The 25858-nt window shown below is 41.0% G+C and overlaps 1 protein-coding gene across 2 annotated transcripts in view; it reads right to left on the reverse strand.

The window, feature by feature from the left end:
* The window catches only part of FAM81A (family with sequence similarity 81 member A), a 58647-nt gene that overhangs the window by 21804 nt on the left and 10985 nt on the right, over positions 1 to 25858 (reverse strand). For both annotated transcript variants that reach the window (XM_047075038.1, XM_047075039.1), the window contains exon 3: positions 12424 to 12542. In XM_047075038.1, the coding sequence (XP_046930994.1) occupies positions 12424 to 12542 (119 nt within the window). The remainder of the gene's footprint in view (positions 1 to 12423; positions 12543 to 25858) is intronic.

The raw sequence follows: 25858 nt of genomic DNA on the forward strand, positions 1-25858 counted from the left end.
TTGAAGACAGTAGCAAGGAGCTCACACACAAGGAAGCAAAGACAGCGATGCGAAACATGAAAAAAACAGGTAAGAGACAAGGAGGACAAATAAACAGATGCCAACCTAAGTGAAAGAGGAATTGAGAAGTCCCCAAAAGAAGGAGACAGAAGGGTGGAGAAACATCTTAGGAGTGAGGAAAAAGAACTTATCATCCCAGGATAAAGGCAAAACAAAGGCAGACACAGATTTAAACATGCAAAGATAAAGACATGTATTGACCACAAACCCATACTGAAAGAGTCACTAAATCATGTACTTCAGTAAAAAGAAAAGAGCACCCAGGGACATCTGGCTGGCTCAGTCAGTAGAGACCGTGACACTTGATCTTGTAAGTTTGAGCCCCACGATGGGTGTAGAGATTACTTAAAAATAAAATCTTTAGGGGTGCCTGGGTGGCTTAGTCGGTTAAGCGGCCGACTTCGGCTCAGGTCATGATCTCACAGTCCGTGAGTTCGAGCCCCGCGTCGGGCTCTGTGCTGACAGCTCAGAGCCTGGAGCCTGTTTCGGATTCTGTGTCTCCCTCTCTCTCTGCCCCTCCCCTGTTCATGCTCTGTCTCTCTCTGTCTCAAAAATAAATAAACGTTAAAAAAAAATAAAAAAATTAAAAAATAAATAAAATAAAATCTTTAGGGGTGCCTGGGTGGCTTAGTTGGTTAAGTGTCTGACTTTGGCTCAGGTCATGATCTCAGTTTGTGAGTTCAAGCCCCACATTGGGCTCTGTGCTGACAGCTCAGAGCCTACAGCCTGCTTCAGATTCTGTGTCTCCCATTCTTTCTCTGCCTCCTTTGTGCATATGCTCTCTCTTTCTCAAAAATAAATAAACATTAAAAAATAAAATAAAATAAAATCTTTAAAAAAAAAAAGCACCCACAGGAAGGAGTGGGATGCAAGAAACAAAGGTGAGCAAACTGAGAAAATTATTGGTAAATTTAAGTTATTGTCGACTCTGAAGAAAGTAAGCTACCAGATCAATTATTCCAGTCTTTTAAAAATCATTTATTGGGAGGCGCCTGGGTGGCTCAGTAAGTTAAGTGTCCAACTTCAGCTCAGGTCATGATCTCCTGGTTCGTGGGCTCGAGCCCTGTGTCAGGCTCTGTGCTGAGAGCTGGGAGCCTGGAGCCTGCTTCAGATTCTGTGTCTCCCTCTCTCTTTCTCTCTCTGCCCCTCCCCCACTTGTGCTCTATCTCTCCCTCTCTCAAAAATAAATGAACATTAAAAAAATAAAAAAATAAACATCCTCTTTAAAAACAAGAAAATAAAAATAAAAGTCATTTCTTGGTACTAACTCACATTTACCTGAGGCTGAACAACTTGTTTAGCTCAGTCATGTTGTTAAAATGCTATAATCCTTTTCAGAAGTAACAGGAAAAAAATTAATGGAACAATTTTTTTTTAATATTGACTTAAATACTTAAAATATTTTTTAAAAATATTTTAAATAATCTGACAAAACTGCATATATGCATTTAAATATTTTCAATATTCATAGTACAATATATACAATTAAGCAATAATTATGCCATTGTTCTTCTGTACTGGAAATCTTTTTTGAATGTGAATGCCCAATGTTGGAGAAAGTTTGTAGAATCAAGCTATATCACATACTACTGGTGGAAAAATACATTTTACAAGCTTTCTAGAGGGCAACCTGGCAGTATATGCCCCAAATTTTGAAACATAAATATATTTCTATGTGCCTTTCAATCTAGGTATTAGCCCCAAAGAAACAAAGTTTCAGGGAAGAAAAGAAAAAAAAAAAAAGCAAACTAAGTACAATTCTTTATCTGTATAAATGCCTGCTGTTTAACTTGCTACTATTTTAGAATACTGGCCAAAATCCTTTAAAATGCCCCCAAAGGGTTGCTCCCTATCCATCTAACTTCCAGCAACATCTCACACACCTCAGTCCCTTTTCCCCTCTTCATCTAGTCACACTGATTATATTCCAGGGCTTCGAACTTACCTCACTCCTTCCCACTTCAAGGCCTGACCCATGTTGTTTCCTGTCTGGAATGTTCTTCCCTGACCTCTTCACATGGGTACTTACCATTCCACCCTCAGAGCTAAGCACACAAGTCACATCCTTAAGGAAGCCTTCCCAGAGCCCCCAGATGAGACACACCAGTTACATACTTGGAGAACGCCCCACATAAATCTTTCACTGACTTGCGATTAAAACTTATTATTGTTATTATTTTGGATATCTTCCATAACATACTCTTGTTTCATAATATACTCTCATCACTGGCCCAAGCATGGCTCACTTTGTTCAGTTAATTATTTTGAGTAATGGCTCCCATGAAAGTAAGCATTTTGAATCCTGTGTCATCATTCCCTTGTTTTCCTATTAAGACGATTAATGGCAAGCCAAGAAACAGACTCTTAACTGGTGGTTGCCAGAGGGGAGGTGGGTGGAGGGATGCATGAAATAGGTGATGGGGATTAAGGAGTGCACTTGCCCTGGGTGATGTTTGGAAGTGTGGAATCAGTATATCGACACTTGAAACTTAACACTGTATGTTAACTGTACTGGAATTCAAATAAAATAAAATAAAATTTTAAAAGAGAGTTAATTGCATATACACATGCATGTATGTAAGTACATATATATGCAAATACGTGTGTATATATATGATGGCATGCTATTTCTTTTTTTTTATTTTAAGTCTATTTTGAGCAAGAGAGAGAGGGGGAATGCGAATGTGGCAGAACAGAAGAGAGGGAGAGAGAGAGAATCCCAAGCAGGCTCTATCTGCATTGTCAGAGCAAAGAGTGGGAGGGGCTCAATCTCTGCAACTGTGAGATCATGACCTGAGCCAAAATCAAAAGCCAGATGCTTAACCAACTGAGCTACCCAGACAACCTTAGCATGCATTTCTTAAAAGTATATATATGCATGTTTTAGTTGAATTTAACTTTTACAAAAGACATTATGTCAGGGGCGCCTGGGTGGCTCAGTCGGTTAAGTGTCTGACTCTTGGTTTCAGCTCAGGTCATGATCTCACGTTTCTTGGGTTCAAGCCCCATATCGGGCTCTACCACTGATAGTGTGCAGCCTGCTTGGGATTCTCTCTCTCTCCCTCTCTCTGCACCTACCCCACTGGCTCTCTGTCTCTCTCAAGTTAAATAAACAAACTTATAAAAAAAAAAGACATTATATCATATGCAATATTTTGGTATTTATTTTTTCCACCTATTATATTGCTAAGATTCATCCATATTGCCATACAGCACTGAGGTTCATTTTGACAATAGAATAATATTCTGTTGTTTGTTACAATTTATTTGTTCATGCTCTCATTGATGGGCACTTTGGGTTATTTCAGTATTTTCTATTGTGAATGATGCTGCTATTAACAAGACCCCTTATACAAGAATTTCTCTCAGGCAGAAACTGATGGATCATGGAGTATGTGAATGTTCAACACTGGGAGGTAAGATCAGATTCTAATTTATACTCCCACTAGCAAGGAATAAGAGACTGTAAGAAGCCACATCCTCTCTAACGCTTATTTTCAGACGTTTCAGATGCCAGTCAACTGGGTGAAAAAAAAAATATTTTGTGTTTTGAATTTTCATTTCAACATCAACCACTGAAGTTAAATCTCTTTACGTGTTTGTTGACCACATATGTTTCTGCTTTGGTAAAATGTCATTCATGTCTCTCACCCATTGTTACACTGGGTTGTTTGCATTATTCTTATTAACTTGCAGGAAATCTTTAAATGCTCTTAGTACTAACCCTTTACCAGCCAATATCGTCCTCAGTTTGTAACATTTAATTTTCTTCTTTAAAGGGTCTTTTGATGAGCAATGTTTTAAATTTTAATATAATCAAATCCATCAATGCTTTTTATGTCAAGAAGAAATTCTCCCCTACCGAAAGATCTAAAAGATATTCATCTATATTTTTCTATTAAAATTTTTTAAGTCTTATTTTTAGCACTTAAGCCCTCTACCCGTCCAGAGCTGATTTTGTATCTGGTAGGAGGTAGAAAAGAAATTACTCTTTTTTGATATGTATAATATATTTTTCAGCTTTACTTATGAGCAATCCCTCCTTTCTCCACTGATCTGCTATGCCATCTATGACATGTGCTAAGGTCCCACACATATGTGGTCACAGTCCAATTTGTGCATGCTCTATTTTATTCCATTTTCACTTTCTCTACCCCTAAGCCAATAACATAGAGTTTCACAACAAGTCTTGCTATCGGGTAGGGCAATTCTCCCCTCTCCGGTCACCCTCAGAAGCGTAGCGGATATTTTTCACTCTTAACCCTTACATATAAACATTAGGGTCATTTTATCAAGTTCAACGTAAAACTCTGTTAGGATATTAACTGGAATTTCATTAATTCTAAAAATTAATTTGAAAGAATTAATATCTTCAGAAATATTAAGACTTCCTACCCTTGAATATAATATCTATCTCTATTTACTTATGTATTCTTATTATTTCTTTTTTTTTAATGTTTATTTATTTTTGAGACAGAGAGAGACAGAGCATGAACGGGGGAGGGTCAGAGACAGGGAGACATAGAATCTGAAGCAGGCTCCAGGCTCTGAGCTGTCAGCACAGAGCCTGACGCGGGGCTCGAACCCACAGACCATGAGATCATGACCTGAACCGAAGTCGGACGCTTAACCGACTGAGCCACCCAGGTGCCCCTCTTATCACTTCTTAATCAAATTAAAAAAAATTTTTCCCTTTAGAGGTCTTGAGCAATTTTTGTTAGATTTCTGCCTAGTTATTTTATATTCTCTGCTTTTATTTTAAATGGTATCTTCATTTTGGTATGTTTTGTTTAATAGTAAGGAAACTGACTTTTGTATATTAATATATCTAGCCATTTTGCTAAGTATGCATTAACAGATCAAAAGGGAAGGATATAAAAAGATTTGAACAGATGCAAAAAATACTTGAGAAAACCCAATACAAATTCATAGAATCTTAGTAAATTAGGAATTGAAGAAAACTTAATCTGATAAATCTATGTTAAAAAAAAAAACACGAGCAATTATCATTCAAAATGGAAAAACAATGGAATAATTTCATTGAAGTAAAAAACAAGAGAAAGATGCCCCCAATCACATCTACTTAACACGGTATTGAGGGGTTTGCCATTGTAAGATGACAAGAAAGAGAGACTAAAGATACAAGGATCAGAAAAGAAGAAATAAAATTATCATTATTTGCAAATGATATGATTTCTATAGAAAACCCCAAATATTGGGGCACCTGGGTGGCTCTGTCAGTTAAGAATCTGACTCTTGACTTCAGCTAAGGTCATGATCTCATGGTTTATGAGTTCAAACTCCATATAGGGTGCTGCACTGTCCTGATCTGCTTGGGATTCTCTCTCCTCCTCTTTCTCTGCCCCTCCCCCACTTGTGTGTGTGCATGCGCGTGCTCTCTCTCTCTCTCTCTCTCTCAAAATAAATAAATAGGGGCGCCTGGGTGGCGCAGTCGGTTAAGCGTCCGACTTCAGCCAGGTCACGATCTCGCAGTCTGTGAGTTCGAGCCCCGCGTCAGGCTCTGGGCTGATGGCTCGGAGCCTGGAGCCTGTTTCCGATTCTGTGTCTCCCTCTCTCTCTGCCCCTCCCCCGTTCATGCTCTGTCTCTCTCTGTCCCAAAAATAAATAAAAAATGTTGAAAAAAAAAATTAAAAAAAAAAATAAATAAACTTTAAAAATATTAAAAAAATAAAACTCCAAATATCTACAAATAAATCATTCAAATAACAAGTGAAATTAAATAACTATTTGGCATTAAGTTGTTTGACATCTGTGTCCCCTCCTAGACAGAATATAAACAGCAAGACAGAGGGACGACATTTGCCTTTTCCATCACAAAAACCCTAGTGCCCCGTTCATTGCCTTACATGTAGAAGAGGCCCAACAGATATTGTGAATGGATGAATGTATTTGTGAACGGATGAATACACAGAAAATCACTGTACGGTGCAAAGTACTTGATTCATACTACTTCCTTTAGTCTTAAATCATCCCTCACTTCACAAATGATGGTAACACCAACACCAAATAAAGACCTTTCTTTTTTGAGTTCATAACTGTTCAGCAAAATATTATTTAAATCTTATTTGGGGATATCACGGGTTTTAACATACCATGAAATACAAAAATATTATACAAAAGCTTTATTTTCCAATCCAAACACAGCTTTTACTGGGTAGGAACTGTCAGGTATCACTACACCCGACCAGTTTCATTATCTTTGCAAAGCTGTTTGAGGGATGGACTCTGTTTGAAAAAGTTATTTAGAAAGATCTTGAAATTATCCTGAAGTTCATGGCTCACTGATTTTCCCTAGCTTTGGCTTGGCTTCAGTATTATTTCTCACTTGGAAACACAAATACTACAACATAAATTTCCATTAACACCAAGCAGTAGTTAAATACAATAAATTATGGCACACAATTGTAGCACGATACTCCATACCCAAGTAAGCAGTATACTAGAACTATGCATATACTCAAAGAAAGCCCACAATGTACTGTTATGTGGGAACACTTCAGTTGCAGAATAATATATGTAATACTTTGTAAAATCAAAATCAGACTGTTGTGATTGTTAATTAATTGTGAGGCTGAAAATCATGTTACTACAATGATAAATTACTACCTCATAACTATGTATGAAAAAGTCTGAAAGGACAGACACCAAGCTGTTAATATTAGTTACCTGTAAGGAATAAAACAGAGCAAGGGGCTGGTGAACTTAATTTTTTTCTCTACTTTACATATTTCATAATGTTTCTGACTGTTTAATACCACACACTTCATCTTCGTACCTTTATAAGTAAGGGGACAAAGCAGGTGGGAAGGGCAGGGAGGGCTGCAAGGTAAGATACCAAAGCCTGCCATCAGAAAACATACACAAAGAAATCAACTCTGGTTTTCTTATGTTAAAAACAAAGTTATCCTTATTCTCAAATGCTGCATAAAAATATTACATATGAAAGAACAGAACTGGGACACCTGGGTGGCTCAGTTGATTAAGTGCCCAACTTTGGCTCAGGTCATGATCTCGCTGGTTCACGGGTTCAGGCCCCATGTTGGGCTCTGTGCTGACCGCTCAGAGCTTGAAGCCTGCTTTGGATTCTGTTATCTCCCTCTCTCTCTCTCTGTCCCTCCCCACCTCACGCTCTGTCTCTCTATCTCTCAAAAATAAATAAAAACATTAAAAAAAAAGAAAGAATAGAGTAAATGGAACGAAATGTTAACACTTGGTGAATCGTGCAAACTTTCTGTAAGTTTCAAATTGTTTGTTTGTTTGTTTATTTTGAGAGGGGGGAGGGGCAGAGAGAGAGGGACAGAGAAAATCCCAAGCAGACTTTGCACTTTTGGCACAGAGCCCCACACAGGACTTGATCTCATGAACTGTGAGATCATGACCAGAACCAAAATCGAGTCAGATTAACCTACTGAGAAACCCAGGCACCCTGCAAATTATTTCTAAATAAATAAATAAGAAAAAAGGGGGAAGCTATATTGCTACCTCAGCTAATATTGAATCAACGACACTGTTCCTGTCTTTTCGAAAAAAACACTCATAAAAGACAGCCTCAGAGTTCTAAATATAGCTGTGTGCATGGCTCAACAGCTTTAGTTAAACGAGAATTTGCAATCAATCTGACAAGTTGCCCTATTTTATCCTGTTATGTTATAAATGAACCAATAATGTAGTCGTTTCAAAATTTCCCTTTTCAGGTCTTTGGATAACTGTTATCTCCCAGGTGCAGTTCTTGGTTGTAGCCATTGTGTGGCAGAATAACTTTTCATCTGGTTATCAGATCAGTGGCGAAGAGGTGGTCAGAAGTTCATTAACAGAGTACCAAAGGTCTAGCCACAGACCTGACCAGGCAACATGCTTAAAGTAAACATCTCTTACAGTTTGTGACATGGTGGCATAGCACACCAAAGGCAGTGACATTTTTTTTATTATTTTTAAAAAATATTTACCTAGAGGCACCTGGGTGGCTCAGTTGATTAAGTGTCCGACTTTGGCTCAGGTCGCGATCTGTGAGTTCAAGCCCCGAGTCGGGCTCTGTGCTGATAGTTCAGAGCCTGGAGCCTGCTTCAGATTCCATGTCTCCCTCCCTTCCTGCTCCTCCTCCTTCCCCCTGGTCATGCTGTCTTTGTCTCTGTCTCTCTCTCTCAAAAATAAATCTTAAAAACAAATTTTGTTAGTGTTTATTTGTTTATATTGAGAAAGAGAGCAAGAGAAGGGGAAGGGGCAGAGAGAGAGAGAGAGGGAGGGAGGGAGAGGGAGAGAGCAGGAGAGAGAGACAGAGAGAGAGACAGAGAGAGAGAGAGAGAGAGAGAGAAAATCCCAAGCAAGCTCTACACTGTCAACACAGAGCTTGAGGTGGGGGCTCGATCTCATGAACCGCGAGATTATGACCTGAGCCAAGATCAAGAGTCAGTTGCTTAACACCCAGGCTCCCAGAAAGGCAGTGACATTTAAAACATTAAGTTGTTCATGTTCCATGTTATAATTACCTATACATATAATAATTCTTGTATATATACATAATTAAGCCTTTAAGGGCTGGCAATAATTTAACGGAATCAGACTCCAGAACAATTTATGTACCAGGGTATTGTCAGAAACAATCCCTGTACAGCAATCTGCCAGAAATTAATGGCGATGAAGATCTGGACGTGATACCTGTAGAGGCAGACGGTTTAATAAAAGATCAAGGAAAGAGGGGCCCCCAGGTGGTGCAGTCGGTTAAGCGTTCCACGCTTGATTTCAGCTCAGGTCATGGTCTCACCGTTGTGAGATCGAGCCCCGCGTCAGGTTCTGCTGGGTGTGGAGCCTCCTTTTTCCCTCTGTTCCTCTGTCCCTCCCTGGCAAGTGAGCGCCCTCACTCTCACTCTCTCTCTCAAAAAAATTTTTAAAAAGATCAGGGAAAAGAGAGAGTCTTGCTAAGATCACTGACATCACAGGGCACCCATACGCTAGATGCTTCATACTGCCGGAGAAAGAGACATCTCTAAAACAATCCGGCCAAGTCACTGAACAAACAACCAACCAAAGCAAGCAGAGGGAAGGAGCTGTCAGTATCCAGTATCCAGCAAAGACACCAAAAAATATGAACTAAACACAGAAAAAAAGCAGGCAAAAGAAACTGGCAGTGAGAGGGAAAGATGTCAGATTTAAAAGACACAGACTTTAAGGCAGCCATTATAAACACTGGATGACCAAAGAAATAGAGAAAAAATGATTTAAAAAAGTAAAGGAAGGTATGGGGTGCCTGGGTGGCTCAGGTGATTGATCTTCTCACTCTTGATTTCGGCTCAGGTCATGATCTCATGGTTTGTGACTTGGAGCCCCGCACAGGGCTATGGGCTGACAGCACGGATATGCTTGGGATTCTCTCTGCCTCTATCTCTCAAAATAAATAAATAAAAACTGTAAAAAAAAGTAAAGGAAGGTATAATGGTAATGTGTCATCAAATAGAGAATATCAACAAAGAGACAGTAATCATTTTTTAAAAGAACCAATTGGACCCAGTCAAATGAAAAGAAAACCCTTAGAACGGGGGAAAGCTTTTTCAAATCAGGTATCTGGTAGTGAATTGAATCTAGAATACATAAAGATCTTCTGCAACTCAATAATAAAAAGACTATTAATCCAGATGAAAAATGGGCAAAGGATCTGCAAAAACAGCTCTCCAAAGATCTACAAATGACCAATAAGCCCACTGAAGGGTGTTCAGCACCATTAGTCACTAGGGAAATGCAAATCAAAAACAAGATGTTACTTCATACCCATTAGGTTGGCTCTATCAAAAAGGTAAGTGTTGGTGAGGACGTGGAGAGATCAGAGCCCTTGCGCAGTGCCGGTGGCATTGTAAATGGTGCAATCGCTTTGGAAAACAGTCTGGCTGTTCTGTTCCTCAAAAGGTTAAATATAGAGTACCACATTACTCAACAATTATACTCCTAGGTATATATATATATATCCAAGAGAAATGAAAACATATGGCCACACAGAAATTTGTCTGTGAATGTTCATAACAGCATTATTTAAAAGAGCCAAAGATTTTTTAAGCTGATGATGTCTAATTTATTCATTTTCTTCCTTTGCACCTGGACTTGCTTACCTGGAGGGAACTTGCACACCTGCGTCAGTATATAGCTATTTCTCCTTTAAAACTCTGGCACCATGAAAACAGACCTCAAGGAGGAATGGAAGTGGCCGCTGAGCACTGGGAAAAATGAAGAAGACAGGCCAAATAACGGACCCACTGTTCCAGGAGGAAGAGGAAAGCTGGCCTCCCTGAGCTCTGCTTTAGGGAGAAATGGGAAACTCTCTAAGAAAGTCTGTTCAGAGCATGCCAGTCTTAGTGGGGTGAGGGTGCCCCCCACCTCCACAGGGAAGCACAAGGGGGAGCATCAGGGCCAGCTTCCTACCAAGGGCATCACTGGTGGATCCATAAACACTATAAAATAAAACCTGAAATAATATAGCAGCCTAGTAATTTAAGACCATCACTTAGCACGTTCATACTCCTCCAATTCAATACAAGAAAGCCAAAACTTTGCCAAAGATTTTTTTTCCACACAAGTTTATTCCAACAAAGTCTTATTAGCATTCCAGGGGAAAGACCAGTAGAACCACAAAACAAAGCAAAAACAGGTGGTGCTCACAACAAACGTTTGTGATCGTTTCATTGCAAAAGTATTTGCTATAGGGAAGGAACGTACTGCATAAAGAACTGAATGTGAAACTGCACAGGAAAAATGTAAAATTCCTGAAAATAGTTCAAAGTCATTTCTCCATTTGGTCATTAGAACAGTTTCATGAGGATAATGTCACTGCCGCTGCCCTTGAGATTCACAAACGCTCCCACTTGCTCTGTGTTCACTCCATGCCATGCCCTGTGCTAAGCCTCGTACATAGCTGGCCTCACATAATCTTCATCTGCAACTAAAGTGCATAGGCAGATCCTCAAAATTTTCCACAAGTCCCTATTCTGCCCTGTAGCTCTGAAGCCCTTCTAACTTCTCACTCTTCTGGGAGGTCTCACAGAGTGGGCTTTCTGTTAAGCCAATCTCCACAAAAAGACGTCAAGTTTTTCAGTCCTATTACAGTCATTTTTCTAGATCATTAATTCATCCAAACAAATATGTATTGAGAATCTACTGCTCTCCAGAGACTGTTCTATGCATGTAGATTACAAAAATAAAAATGTACTCTGAAAACAGTAGAGAGACTCAATAGAACAGAACGCTTGGAGAGCTCAGGAGAGTAGGGTATCAGAGAAGACTTCCTGGAGGAGGTGACATTTGAGCTGAACTTGAAAGTCTGATTAGAAGTTAGAAAAGAAGGGGGAAAGGCATGGTGGGTGAAGAAGCATGTGCAAAGGCACAGAGATGGGAGAGCATGACCCATTCAGGGACTAACAAGTAGCTGATTACTGACGAAAGGTACAGTGCAAAGGTCGAGAGAGATAAGGAGGTCAGTGGGGGGTTCATCTCTAAAGGGCATGCTAAGAAGACTGGCGCTGACCCGAATGAGAAGAGATAACTACACAAGAGTGGCAACTAGGCCTCCATTCATTCTATGGGGCCATCTGCTGTAAGACTGATGTTCACCCAGCAGACCGAAACACACATGCCCAGCATCTAAGGTCCTTCGTGTGTTGTCTTGCACAGATCCCCCAACACTACTCTCCTTTGCTCCAAAGAGGTCTTGGATCCTGTGTTCCTGTTCTATCTTCCGTCTCACCCTCAGCCTGATTTGAATTGTTTATTGGCTCCACAGCTCCCCTTGTAGACTTGTGCTTGACTCTTAACAGCAGCAGAGGGCAGAAGAGGCCCATAAATATTTTAAAGATCGTGCATTTCCAACAAGTTCTGGGGTGACTCCAATGGTGCTGGTGCTCGGAGCACTCCTTCAGTAAAAAGGGGCCGGAACAGCACCTTTCGTACTACCTGAGGTCAAAGATCTTCTCTAAATTTCCAATCTATCACAGACCAAAATTTTCAGAAGATAATAAAAAAATAAATTACAAGGGAAATGACAATTTTAAAAGAGATATACAAAATGTAAGTCTCAACTTTGTATTACTGGAGACAGTAAACATAATTATTACCCGGCCAAATTACACAGGTCAGCCAAGCCCTCCCATCATTTCCTTCCACAAACACAACTCCAAGATAAGAAATCGTGGCATGCTCATAATCAGGTGGAACGTCTACCCTTGATTTTTATGGGCAAAGGAGGGAATGTCTTAGAAGAACGCAAAGAATTTGCTTTGGGACTTTGTGAATATATACTTTGTAAAATGGAGTTGATGAAAAACAGCTTTCGATGAGTACAGTCCCAAACACTTGACCACCTACCTTGCCACTCTCCCCCGAAGGTCTCCCAAACCGGAGAGCTGACGCATCTCCAGAGTCTTTAAGGCAGAATTAGTTCCATAGCTGATGTTGTCCCGGGCCCGGATCTGCTCCTGGAGTACCTGGGCAACACAAAAAAAACACTAAGAGGGTCTTCTGAGAATTTACATGCTGGCACAAAAGCATTTTATACTTTTGACAAAAATAAGAACATTTAACTCCATTCCTAAGAGCTCCTTTTTGACAGCCACCTGATATATACACGTGTACAGAAAGTACTTACACATGCTTAGAGAGACCTCAGAGATCTCTCTCTCTCTCTCTCTCTCTCTCTCTCACACACACACACACACACACACACAGTCCCTTCATCTGCCAGTAAAAACACTGAGACTTGGATGCCACATGACTTGACAGAGCCCCTCACCACCTCCCCGGCCCCCCACGCTGCAAGAAAGGGCAAAGCTCGGACTAGGTCCCTGGACTCTTGCTCTTACAGTTCAAAGCTCTTTCCACCACTCCAGGCTGTTTTTTGATAGTCATTGCTCTAGGCGAAGACTCCCTAAATCGATCAGGAAATAATAAATCAACACCAAGCAAGGACAGGGCTGGGCAGGGGGTGTCAGACAAACACGTCCAAATTCAGTTCCTCTAGCTGAATGACCCTGGGCAAATGTGTCAAGTCCTCTGAGCTTCCTTTTCCTTCTCTGTTAAGGAAACTTACATCTGTTAAGTGACTGTACTCTTAAGGGCACAGTAAATGTTTCGTGACACGGTGCGCAAAAAGCACCTACAATGTCTAGCACAGAGCCAAGACAGCAAATGCTGATCCTCTTAGGGTACTTATCCGATGACAGCACTTCTGCTGGAATAGCAGAACGGGGTCTCGTGGAAAGGCATTCAGTGAGAGCAGGTGCCCCAACACAGCATGGCCTGGCGGAGCAGCCATCCTGGCAAATCTAAGGAACGGTGGGGATGGTGAGGACACCCCTGGTGTTTACTGAGCATGTACCAAATCCACACTCTTGGGGTCCCCGGTGTTTCAGGATGAAATGACGCACCCAAAGTCACACGGACGGCAAGTGACCAGTCAGGACTGGCCGAGCAGCCTGGCCCCAAAACCCACCCTCCCTGTAACCACTCTGCAAAGAAGATGAGTTGAAGCGCGACAGTCAGAAAGACAGACAGACAGACAGGAGAACCGGAGTCCTAGGTCACAAGAGACCAATGTTCCTTCTGAATATTTCCTTATTCTTTCGCACATGGCTTCCTTTCTGCCCTCCCTTCCTCCACCTTCGTTCTGTCCCTCACACTCCCCTCACCAACACCACCTTCTCTCCCCTTTGCAAAGAAAAAGCTCTTGATTCCTTACCTCCTTTTCTTTTCAACCATTTAAAATTTCTCATTTGTTTAATGCCAGCTTAAGTATTTTTTAATTTCTCTTGCTTTTCTTTTGGTTTTACTCTTTCTTTTAGTAATTTTAAAATAGGAGTACTAAGTTCCTTAATAACAAAGTTTTTTTTTTAGAACAGTATCTGCTGTGTCCATAGACTGAGTGTGAAGTGCTTTCCTTATTAGTTTTAATTTCCATTTTGTGTTCCTCTTTGATCTTTTGATATTTAGGTATCTAAAGGATTACTTAGAGTTGTGTTTCCTCATTTTCAAGCAGTTAAGTGTTTTGGTCATTTTTATTTGTTTATTTATTTACTTTTTTAAGATTTTACTTCTAAGTAATCTCTACACCCAATGTGGGGCTTGAACTCACAACCCTAAGATCAAGAGTTGCACACTCTATCAACTGAGCCAGGCAAGCACCCCATCATTTTCATTATTTATTTCTACTTTATTGGCTTGGGATCGAAAATATGGTCTGGAATATACTTAATTTTTTGAATGTATTGGGGTATGCTTTGCAGCACATGTTTACTAAATGTTCCATGCAAAAAAACTATTCAAGGAACAAAAGGTTCAATATCGTCTGTTAGATTGAGTTTGCTGATTCCAGTATTCATTTTCTCTAGATCTTATTTATTTTTGTCTAGCAGATTGCTCCATCTGGGAAAGAGGTTTTATGAATTCCTCCATTGTAAAATATTTTCATCAAGTTCTCCTTACATTTTTAACACTTTTCATTTTATTTAGCCACCATTTTATTTGACACATACAGATTTGTGATACAAGTGACCTTAACCATTACACAATAATTTAGTGCTTCTGATTTAGTGCCTTTTTTTAAATGTTTATTTATTTTTGAGAGAGAGACAGACAGACAGACAGAACATGAGTGGGGGAGGGGCAGAGAGAGCAGAAGACACAGAATCTGAAGCAGGCTCCAGGCTCTGAGCTGTCAGCACAGAGCCCGACGTGGGGCTCAAACTCACGAACCATGAGATCATGACTTGAGCAGAAATCGGACGCTTAACCAACTGAGCGACCCAAGCGCCCCTGATTTAATACTTTTAATGTTGTTTCATCTTACCTAATATTAACACTGTGACCATACTTTATAAATAATAAAGCAAATACTTGCTTGGTCTAGCACAGCATGCACTGTTCTGAGTGTTGTAGCTACATTAACCCGTTTATCCTCACAACACCCTCCGAAGTGGATACTATTATTATCCCCATTTCACAGGAGGTGAAATCTCTGAGATATTAAGTAGCTTGTCCAAAGCCAGTTAATAAGTGACTGAGCTGGGATCTGAACTAGGAACTCTGGCTTCACAGACTGTGCTCTCAGTCATGACACTACAATGCTTTGTGTTTTCATTTGACCTTTCATCTCACTTTATATTTACAATTTATGCTGCTTCTGGTTGCTGTTTCCTTACTCCTTTTCCTTGTTTTGATGGGTTTAACCAGGTTACCATCCAATGTCCTCCCTCCCCTTGTTGACTGGGGAATGTTTCTGGACATCGCTATTCTATGAATGGCTCCCTTCCCTTCCCCATGTCCATAACCACACATGTCTACTCCAGGCTCTGTTCCTGCATGGCTCCCCCCTCCTTGGTATGAAACACTCAGCACACCTCACGCCCACCCTCCTTCGCCCTCCAAAACAGGTGGTTTATCAGGAAGGATTTTACTTTCCTCCCCTCTTGCCCTTCCTTCACCCGTTATGCTTTGCTAAAATAACGTGGTACCTCTAACTGGGCTGGAACTAAAATTTTTGCCTGTAAAATGTCTCTTTTATTTCAATAATCTTTTCTCCTTTTTTCAGTACTTCTGTTACCCAGTCTCAAGCATTCCTCAACCTCTACTTACATGAAATAACATAGGTCTTTTTTTACGGATCATTGATGAGCTCTGCCTTCTTCCTTTTCCTTTCCCCCTATCTTAGGGTCTCTTTGTAGACTCCCTAACACTTTCCTCAGATCAGGCGCTTGGATAAAAGACTCTCTGAATCCCTGCCATGTTGACAACCCTCCTTCCCTCACCCCAAAGGCTGGGGATCAATTGAAAGGGTATGGAATTCTTAACCTCAAGGCCCTTCCTTCCAGTGAACTTCGAGGCTGATAGGAAGTCTGGTGCCTCTTCCTCTGTAAGTTTCTCGGCTCCTTATGCCTAGAAGCTTGTAAGATTTTATTCTTCTACTTCGGAGTTCAGTTTTATCAGAATGTACCTAATTGTGGACTTCAAAAAAAATTCAATTCTACCTGGAACTCAGTGAATTTTTCAATCTGTAGTCTCAGATGATTCTTCTATGTAGCTACTGTTTGTTCTCCATCTGTTTCTTTGTCTCCTTCTGGAACTCCAATTATTCACATGCTGGGTGCCCTAGATCTGTGTCCCCACTGAGTCTTCCATCTTTTCCCTCACGGGTTCTCTCTCTTTGTATTTGGCTCTGATGTTTCTCTCTCTTCTACTTTGTCTTGTGGGCAACAAATTCAAGTCATAAAAGTTAACCATCCTTGCCTCTGGTTCATCTACTGGCTTTTAAAAACATAAGTTCAAGAAAGAAATTTTATGTTGCACCTAGATCTCCTAAGTGTCCTGTCTTAGTCAGCTCGGGCTAAAAGAATAAAATGCCACAGACTGAGCAGCTTATAAACAACAAACATCTATTTCTCAAAGTTCTAAGGCTGGGAAGTGAGGGACCAGGGTGCCAACACAGTCATGTTCTAGGGGAGCCCTTTCCCTGGCTTGCAGATAGCTGTCTGCCTTCCTTCTGAGCCTTCACAGTGGAAAAACAAAACAAATGAACAAACAAAAAGCAGAAATAGACCCATAAATAAAGAACAAACTGATGGCTGCCACAGTGGAAGGGGACAGGAGGATGCGCAAAACGAGGGGAAGGGGAGTGGGAGGTATAGGGTTCCAGTCATGGAAAAAGTCACAGGAAGAAAAGGACACAGTCAATGATGCTGTAATAGCACTGCACGGTGACAGACGGTAGCCACGTTTGCAGTGAGCACAGCATAACATACAGGCTTGGTACAGACATGTACATAAATTGTTTTTGTGCCGCCTTTTCTCAACTATTCTTTTTCAAGTATGCAGGCAACTGCACTTACATACATTTTTCAAGGATTTTTCAAACTTCCTGGTAAAAATGAGAAATTAGCAAATATGAGGATTTTGTGTTTTCCTCATTGGAAACCTGGTTGGAGCCACTATAGACGAAGTGACAGTGACAGTAAAAAGAATGTTTCACTGAAGGGAATTTGGAACTGCTAGACCTATCTGTTCTCTGCTATAGTTTCCAGCTTTTTCTGAATGAACCCGCTCTGTTAAGAAGAATGCAAACCAGCTACAATACCTGTGAATGACAAAATGTTAGTCATCTGAACACATTCTTGTAAGAAACCTTCAGATCTGACTAATCTGGTTCTGACACTCTCCCACTGATGAAAAGGCGCTGGTGTTCTCTCTTTCAATAGGAAGTAACACTTATTTGTTAGTTTATAGAAAGGAGTAGGCCATTTTTCTATGTAATGCTTCAAACCTTTGTTTATAAAAAGGTTTAAGACCAGGGGTTCTTAAACGTCTTTAGGGTGCATAAGAATCCCCAGGTGGCTTGTTAAATACACAAATCCCTGGGCCCCATCCCCGGAGAGCCAAAGCTAGGGAATGGGCCCAGAAAAGTGGATGTTCAAGGTCCACAGAGCACTCCTGGAGAAACACTGCATCAGATGCTGTACAAATGACAAAGGCTATAACCAATCCTATTTCCTCTGAGCTGTCTCTCAATCAAGACATCACCAAGCACATGAAATGAAGAGCAACCCACAAAAGAGGTGCTAAAAATAATTCACACCATTTTTAAAAGGTTCAGTCTTTCTAGTAAGCAAAGAAATGAAAAATAAAAGTCATACCATGATAATGCAACACTATGGCATGGATATTGATAATGGGGGACCCTGGGGAAGGGGAACATCTGGGAACTCTGTGTTTTCTACTCAATTTTGCTGTGAACTTAAACTTCCTCTAATAAAGTCTATTTAAAATTAAAAAGCCATGCCATTTTCATCAATTAAAAAAGCAAATGTATTAAATTTATAATACTAAAATAGCATTTCAAAATTAAAAAGGCATAGTTGACCCTTCCTGATACATCTTTCTGGAACACGATCCATCAAAATATATTCACAATGTTCATAACCTTTGATCCAGTAACTCTAGCTATTGAAATTAATCAAGGAAATAAGAAAAATGGCAACAATGTACTCACAAAGATATATTCCTAGTAAGACACACCAAGTATTTTCCAAGGTTTTATACATTATTACACAACCAGGAAGAAGTTCACAGAGAGCTTCTAAAACTAAGGGGAAAAGGGGCACCTGGATGGCTCAGTTGGTTAAGCATCTGACTATTGATTTCAGCTCAGGTCATGATCTCACAGCAGGTGGGATCAAGCCCCGAGTCAGGCTCTGTGCTGGCAGTGCAGAGCCTGCTTGGGATTCTCTCTCCCTCTCTCTCTCTGCCCCTCCCCCACTCACCCTGGTTCTCTCTCTCAATATAAATAAACATTTAAAAAATAATAAAACAAAAATAAGAGAAAATGCATACAGTTTAATATCATGCAAAAAAGAAAGGGTACAAAATAAATATACAGCATGATTCCTGCTGTGTATAAGATACATATAAAATAATACTGGAATATTAACGCTGTGCTATTCTCTAGAGTGGGATTATGTTTGCTTCCTCTTTGTATTTTCCACAAAGGCCTTACATTATTTTTGTAACCAAAAAAAGTGTGTGTGAGTATGTGTGTTTTAATGCTTACAAGTAAGAAAAGCCCATTTAACTTTCAGAATTCTTAAGCAGATGGGTAAGCTATCGTATTAGAAGTGCTTTCTTTGAATAATACAGAAAAGCATTTCATCAAAACTTAATGCAATATTCATGCTACTGAAAAGTTATGAGAAAACAGAGGGTATTAGAGAATTCTATGAAGTCTTAGAAAAGCAAACCCTGTGTACAGCCAGTAATGTTCCCTAATTTGTCACTTTGGAACAATGTAGCAAAATGATATGTTTACTTTAACAAGGTTACACCCCCACTCTATCGTGGACACTCCATTACTGTCAATTCAAAGCAAGAAACTCTTTTCTGTGTGCCTACGACATACTGTGCCCCAGGCCTGCCCTCAGGGAGGCTCAGCTGCAGTAGCAAAGACAATAGGGTGGCAAGTGCACGCCCTAAAAGCATACAATAACATGTTTCCAGAGCAAAGAGACACTTTGAAAAAGTGATGTCCCAGGGTGCCTGGGTGGCTCAGTCAGTTAGACATCTGACTTTGGCTCTCATAGTTTGTGGGTTCGAGCCCCACATTAGGCTCTGTGCTGACAGCTCAGAGCCTGCAGCCTGCTTTGGATTCTGTGTCTTTGTCTCTTTCTGCCCCTTCCCAGCTCTCTGTCTCTCTCTCTTCCAAAGAATTAAGAAAAAGATTTAAAAAAATAAAAAAATAAAAAAAAGGAAAGAAAAAGCAATGTCCTAAGTGTAACATATGGCCTATGTTTACAAAATCTCCCTTCCCAAAGACAGTAGGAAATGGTGCCCCGTGTAAGCCCCACAGTGCTGTATCATGCTGTGTCTGCAAAGGTGAGACCCATGCCCCCTGGACCTCGCCCCCCCCAGACAAGCTAGGATTGCCAGGAATGACCAGGACGGAAACAGCTCTGCTTGTTTCTCCTTCTCCAATTCCTCCCAGATTTGTGAGGACTTGGAAACTGAAGTGTAACTCCAGTATCACCTGGAGAAGGGCCCGACTGCAACAGGTCAGGGCCTCATAAGATAGCATCTCTCTACATGGCTGCTTCATCTGCACACTAGGACTTAAAACGTCCCCGAGTTCCAGCTTCGTATCAGATTGCCTTCTTGGCATTTCCATATGGACATTCAATGGGTCCCTAAAACTTGCCACGTCATGCACAAAGTCTCTCTGCCTCCAATGTGCCGGAAGTCCTGTTGGGTCTACCTCCAGAACAGATCCACAACCCATCTACTTCTCCCCATCTCCACCATGACTCCCTAAATCCAAGTCACCTTGCCCCTGAACTGCCATGGGAGCCACGAACCCATCTCCCTGCCTCCATTCTTGCTCCCCTACAACCCCTTCCCCATGTAGCAGCAGAGTGATCTTTTTGAAACACAAATCAGTCTGTAAGCAACAGGAGGGCAAGGGTTTTTATCTGTTTTATTCACTGATGTATCCCCAGCACCAAGCATATGAATTAAATTCCTTTGCTTAAAATTAAATAATGGTTACCCATTTCTAAACTCCAAACTTCCCATCATAACCTTCCAGGCTAATGATCTGTTCTTATTCCCACACACCTCACCCACCTGCCCCCACTCATTCCATGACACTCCGATCCCACTGGCCAAGCTTCCTTCTGCTTGTGACTTTGGAACCTGCAGCTTCCTCTCTCTGTAATGTTCTCTGCCCTGTGTGTCTCCTCCTCCCACACCACCACCTTGGCTCGGCTGGCCCCTTCTTCTTTTTTTTTTTTTTTAAGTTTATTTATTTTTTTTGGGTGAGAGAACGCATGCTTGTGTGAGCAGGGAAGGGGCACAGAAAGAAGGAGAGACAGGGTCCAAGCAGGCTCCATGCTGTCAGCATTCAGCCCGATGCAGGGCTTGATCCCACAGAGAAATCACGACCTGAGCCGAAATCAAGAGTCGGACACCTAACCGACTAAGCCATCCAGACGCCCCATCAGCTGGCCCCTTCTGTCACTTAAGTCTCAGTTCACATGTCACCTAAACCACCTTCTTCCTAAAATAGCCCTACAATTACTCTCCTTCATTTTATCTTACCAGAACACTGGACTGAGGCTGAAATTACCTTGGTTACTTAGTGTTTACTGGCTGTAAACCCTACTAGGATGTGCAGCAGGACTGAGAGTAAGGGCCTTGCATGTCTGGGTCACTACTGTAGTCCCAGTGCTTCTAATAATGCCTGGCTCCCACTGGAGACCAATTAATTTATCTTCATTTTCCAGGATTTGGTCTTTCACATTCAAGTCTTAGAGATTGTATTTAGCCAGTGCCCAGAGGTGATCAGGTCCTCAAAGATGGACCCAGACAAGCTAAAATGTATTAGAGACGAGCAGACAATAGAACACCAATTTGTTAATTTATACTGAAAAACCTCCATCACCAGAACTGAACAAATACTCAAATTGCATTCAATTCACTGTCTTCTCTCCCTAGAGTCAAGACACAGGACAAGTCACGTCTGGCAGGTAGACTTAAAACAAAATGAATATGGATGACGAGGTGGTTAATTATATGTCAGCTTAACTGAGCCAGATAGCTGGTTAAACATAATTTCTGGGTGTGTCTGTGAGGTTGTTTCCAAAAGGCATTTGAATTGGCAAATGCCCTCCCCAAAGTGGGTAGGCATTATCCCATCACTTGAGAGCCATGGCAGAATAGAAAGGAGGGGGGAAAAAAGGGAGGAAGAAAGGGCATTCACATTCTGCCTGAGCTGGGACGTCCATCTTCTCCTGCCCTCAGCACTGCTGGTGCTCAAGCCTTCAGACTTCAACTAAAGTCTACACTATCAGCTCTCTGGATCCCAGCACTTAGTACTATACCACTGGCTTTCCTGGGTCTTCAGCTTGCAGATGGCAAATGGTAGGACTTCTCAGCCTCCATAATCATGTGAGCCATTACCTTATAATGGACGGATGGATGGATGGATGGATGGATGGATGGATATCCTGTTGGTTCTGTTTTTCTGGAGAACCCTGACTAATACAGATGATAATCACCAAAGTCCCTCTGCTGAGACACCTGTTCCAACTGGACAAGATCACTCAGCTTCAGGCTGGAATTCCCTTTTTAGGTAAAATAAATGAAGTCTGGAGCATCTGGGTGGCTCAGCTGGTTGAGCGCCAACTCTTGATTTCGGCTCACGTCATGATCTTACGGTTCATGAGTTCAAGCCCTGTGTCGGGCTCTGCACTAACACTTGGGATTCCCAAGCCCACTTGGGATTCTCTCTGTCTGTCTGTCTCTCTCAAAATAAATAAATAAACTTTTAAAGATATGTATATACGAAGTCTGGCAGCCTACACTCGCTTTGCTGACAGTGCTAGATGCACACTGAACCAAGTTCCCATTTGTGCATCCAAGTATACCTGAACATGATTGTCCTCACCTCTGCTGTGATATGCTGATAAGGCCCAACTCTGCACTCATCGCTTGAGTTTACAAAATTCTTCAATAGCCCACTTGCAAATTATTAAACTAGCAAATTATGTGTAATTGAGTCAATAGGTGAGGGCTTGATACAGTTTCCCAAAACTTAACTAGGTCAGAGCCACCCCAAGCCAGACAGACATGAAGCCTGAGCACATGGAAACTAGGAGTTGGTCTGCAGATTCCAACCAGCAAGGTATCAGACCCCACTGCCTGACTCCCCAAAGGCCAAAGACACAGTGAAAGCCCTTAGGGGACACGGGGGTCTCAACCACTTCCCAAGCCATCAAAGTGTCACAGAAGGGGAAGCTTACCACAAACAAAAGGCATGGACTTCTTATCAGGAGTTGGCCTCCAGGGATTGATAAAAGCTTAAAGACAGTACAGATAATCCAGACATGTATAATTCATAACTGACCACATTACCTCTTCTAAATTTATAATGATGATGATTATTTGTGGAATGTTTCCGTGGAATAAATAATTGATAACATACTCCACATCGTAAGGCAAATTGCCAGTGGAGACAATGGGTGGGGAAACATTAAAACAATAGATTCTTGGGGCGCCTGGGTGGCGCAGTCGGTTAAGCGTCCGACTTCAGCCAGGTCACGATCTCGCGGTCCGGGAGTTCTCGCGGTCCGGGAGTTCGAGCCCCGCGTCGGGCTCTGGGCTGATGGCTCAGAGCCTGGAGCCTGTTTCCCATTCTGTGTCTCCCTCTCTCTCTGCCCCTCCCCCGTTCATGCTCTGTCTCTCTCTGTCCCAAAAATAAATAAACGTTGAAACAATAGATTCTTTCCTTCAACATTTATCAAGCACCTACTATGTACCAGCACACAAGAGTCATCTGTTTTGACATTAGAATCCACTGATAAAATATGCGCAATAATTACAGGGTTCTAGAAGGGTCAAGGTCCCCAGAGCCTTTAAATATGAAACTTTTTTTGAGGGACACCTGGGTGGCTCAGCCTGTTGAGCGTTCAACTCTTGATTTCGGCTCAGGTCAGGATCCCGGGGTTGTGGGATCAGGTCCTGTGTTGGGCTCCATGCTGAGCATGAAGTCTGCCTGAGATTCTCTCTCTCTCTCCCTCTGCCCCTCTCCCCCACTCACACTCCCTCTTTCTCTAAAATAAAAAAAATTTAAAAAGAAACATTTTTTGAACTCCTACTCTGTGCCAGACACTGTGGTAGGTGCTAAAAATAGAAAAATGAGGACTTAGTTCTAGCTCTTAAGGATCACACAGGCTAGAGGTTTAACAATACATTTCGCTTTTCTTCTTGTATACTGTGTTCAAAGCCACATGACAGAGAATCATAAAGACTTAACCAGGCAAATTTGCCAAGATATAGTATTAACATATCTCAATTTGACTAGCTCTATCGGGAGCCTGGAGAGAACTTTACTACAGCCTTAGTTTTGTGACACAAAATCATCTGCAGGGACAGATTTTTATAAAACAAATACCCAGTAAGTTTTTATTTATTGAACTGAAAAACAAGTGTAAACCAGTAATACAAATAACTTTAACACCAGGCAATTCACTGAAGAAATTCATTAAGAACCTACAGACAAGGGGTATCCAACTGGCTCAGTCAGTAAAGCATGCGACTCTTGATCTTGGGGTCATGAGTTCAAGCCCCACATTGGGCACAGAGCCTACTTTAAAAAAAAACAACCAAAATACATCCTTCACATCATTTAAATACACTTTGAATATCTTCACACCTCTTTGCTTTAAATATGCAAATATTGTCTTTGCATAATATCCACCATCCCAGTTTTATAGTACTTATAAATAAAGACTTCTTTTTAGTACTTTTTAAATTTTAATCTACACCATGATTTTACTTTAACAAATTTTGGCTACAATGTGGCAATTCTGATATCTCATCAAGCATCCTAATTTTAGTTGTGTTTGGGTAAACACGCTCAGGCTCATAATATATGTAAAACCATGTAATTAGTGTTTTATATTGGAGTCTATTAAATTTCTAAACTTCCTTCTGTTACTTTATAATGATACATAGTTATTACCAGTTATAAAAAGTAAATGCTCATACATGCAAAGTAAATTTTTATCAGAATCAGATTTTATTCAGTTCTTTCTCTCTACAACGGAAATCATCTTTTCATTTGCAAAACCACAAATCCAAAAATATACGTAAATGGAAAAGAGTGCTGTCTGGTTAAGGCAAGAATAATCATCATATACAATGTGTTTCAGATGGAAAAGCAACAAAATTAAAATTACTTTAAAATTCATTGCATTGCAGGGAGCTTGGGTGGCTCAGCTGATTGAGCGTCCAACTCTTAATTTTGGCTTGAGTCATGATCTCATGGTTCGTGGGATCGAGCAGCCCTGCATTGGGCTCTGCGCTGACAGCAGGAGCCTGCTTGGGATTCTATCTCTCTCCCCCTCTCTCTGACTCTCCCCCAATCTCACTCTCTGTCTCTCTCACTCTCTCTCTAAGTAAATAAATAAACATTAAAAAAAATAGTTTGAGCATCTGGGGGACTTGGTTAAGCGTCCAACTTCGGCTCAGGTCATGAGCCACGTGGTCCGTAGGTTTGAGCCCTGTGTCACACTCTGTGTTGACAGCTCAGAGCCTGGAGCCTGTTTCAGATTCTGTGTCTCCCTCTCTCTCTGCCCCTCCCCCACTCGCACTGTCTCTCTCTCTCTCTCTCTCTCTCTCTCTCAAAAATAAATAAATAAACATTAAAAAATTTTAAAAAAGAAATAAATAAAATAGTTTAAAATATATAAATAAAAAATAAAATTCACTGCATTATAAATTGTTAAAAATCACACTTTAAAAACACACCTTAAAAACAATTAGCAAAATCCTACATGACTGATGATGACTGGATTCCTAGGGATGTTTGCTAATAACTGTAATTAAGCAGTTTAATGAACTTGCATCAAAGGAATGATGGGGCAGGAGAGAACTCAGTATGAACCAAAGCTAAAATTACCTACTTTCATGAAGAAATTCTTCCTGACAGGGTAGAAATATTCAGAAAGCAAAGAATGGCTGAAAAGCACGACCTGTCACATTTGAGAGTTGGCTACCAAAGGCCAGAGTTCTAGAAGAGCTTCCAAGAGGCGAAGTAGAAAAGAAAAAGAGCGTATTTTTGGATTTTAACGATCTGAGTTTAGTCTCAGAGCTGCCACTTACTGGCCTTGAAATCTGAAAGTCCCCTCACTTCCTGAGCCTTGGCTCCCTCGTCTGAGAAGGTTGTAGTCTGTACAGATGACCTCAGGGTCTCTTCTCCTTCTCTTTATGCTACCGGCAAATCTGCAACCGGCTTCACTATGAATTGGGCATTTGTTCACTTAATAAGCATTCATGGCATTTTGCTCCACACGCTGTGCTGGACAATGCACAGATGAATAAGACAAGCTTTCTTTCTTTTGGAGGAGTTCACAATCTATTGGGGAAACAGACTTGTAAAGGAACAATGCCAGTCCTATTCCATAAATGCTGTGGTAATGCTGGTAAGTGCTGGGTGCTCAGGATACCTAAGGGAAGGGAAATTAGAGGCAAAGGAAGAGGTAGCACGGAGGTCTTCCTATCAAGAAAAAAACTATTAAATAAGACTGAGGGCTCAACTGAGGTTGGAAATTATATGTTGTAAAGTGGTTCTCATCATTGGATTAGTACATAGCAGCTACCAAAGAGGAAATTATTCCCTGGGCCCCATAGTTGCAGCTAAAGCACTATCAGCTTTCATGATGGCAAAAATTAAGTCTAGGGCTTTCTTTTCTTTACTTTATTTTATTTT

This window comes from Lynx rufus, unplaced genomic scaffold, assembly GCF_022079265.1.
Source record: "Lynx rufus isolate CCGP_SWC_20201006 ecotype Redwood Valley unplaced genomic scaffold, mLynRuf1.p SCAF_13, whole genome shotgun sequence".
Lineage (NCBI taxonomy): Eukaryota > Metazoa > Chordata > Mammalia > Carnivora > Felidae > Lynx > Lynx rufus.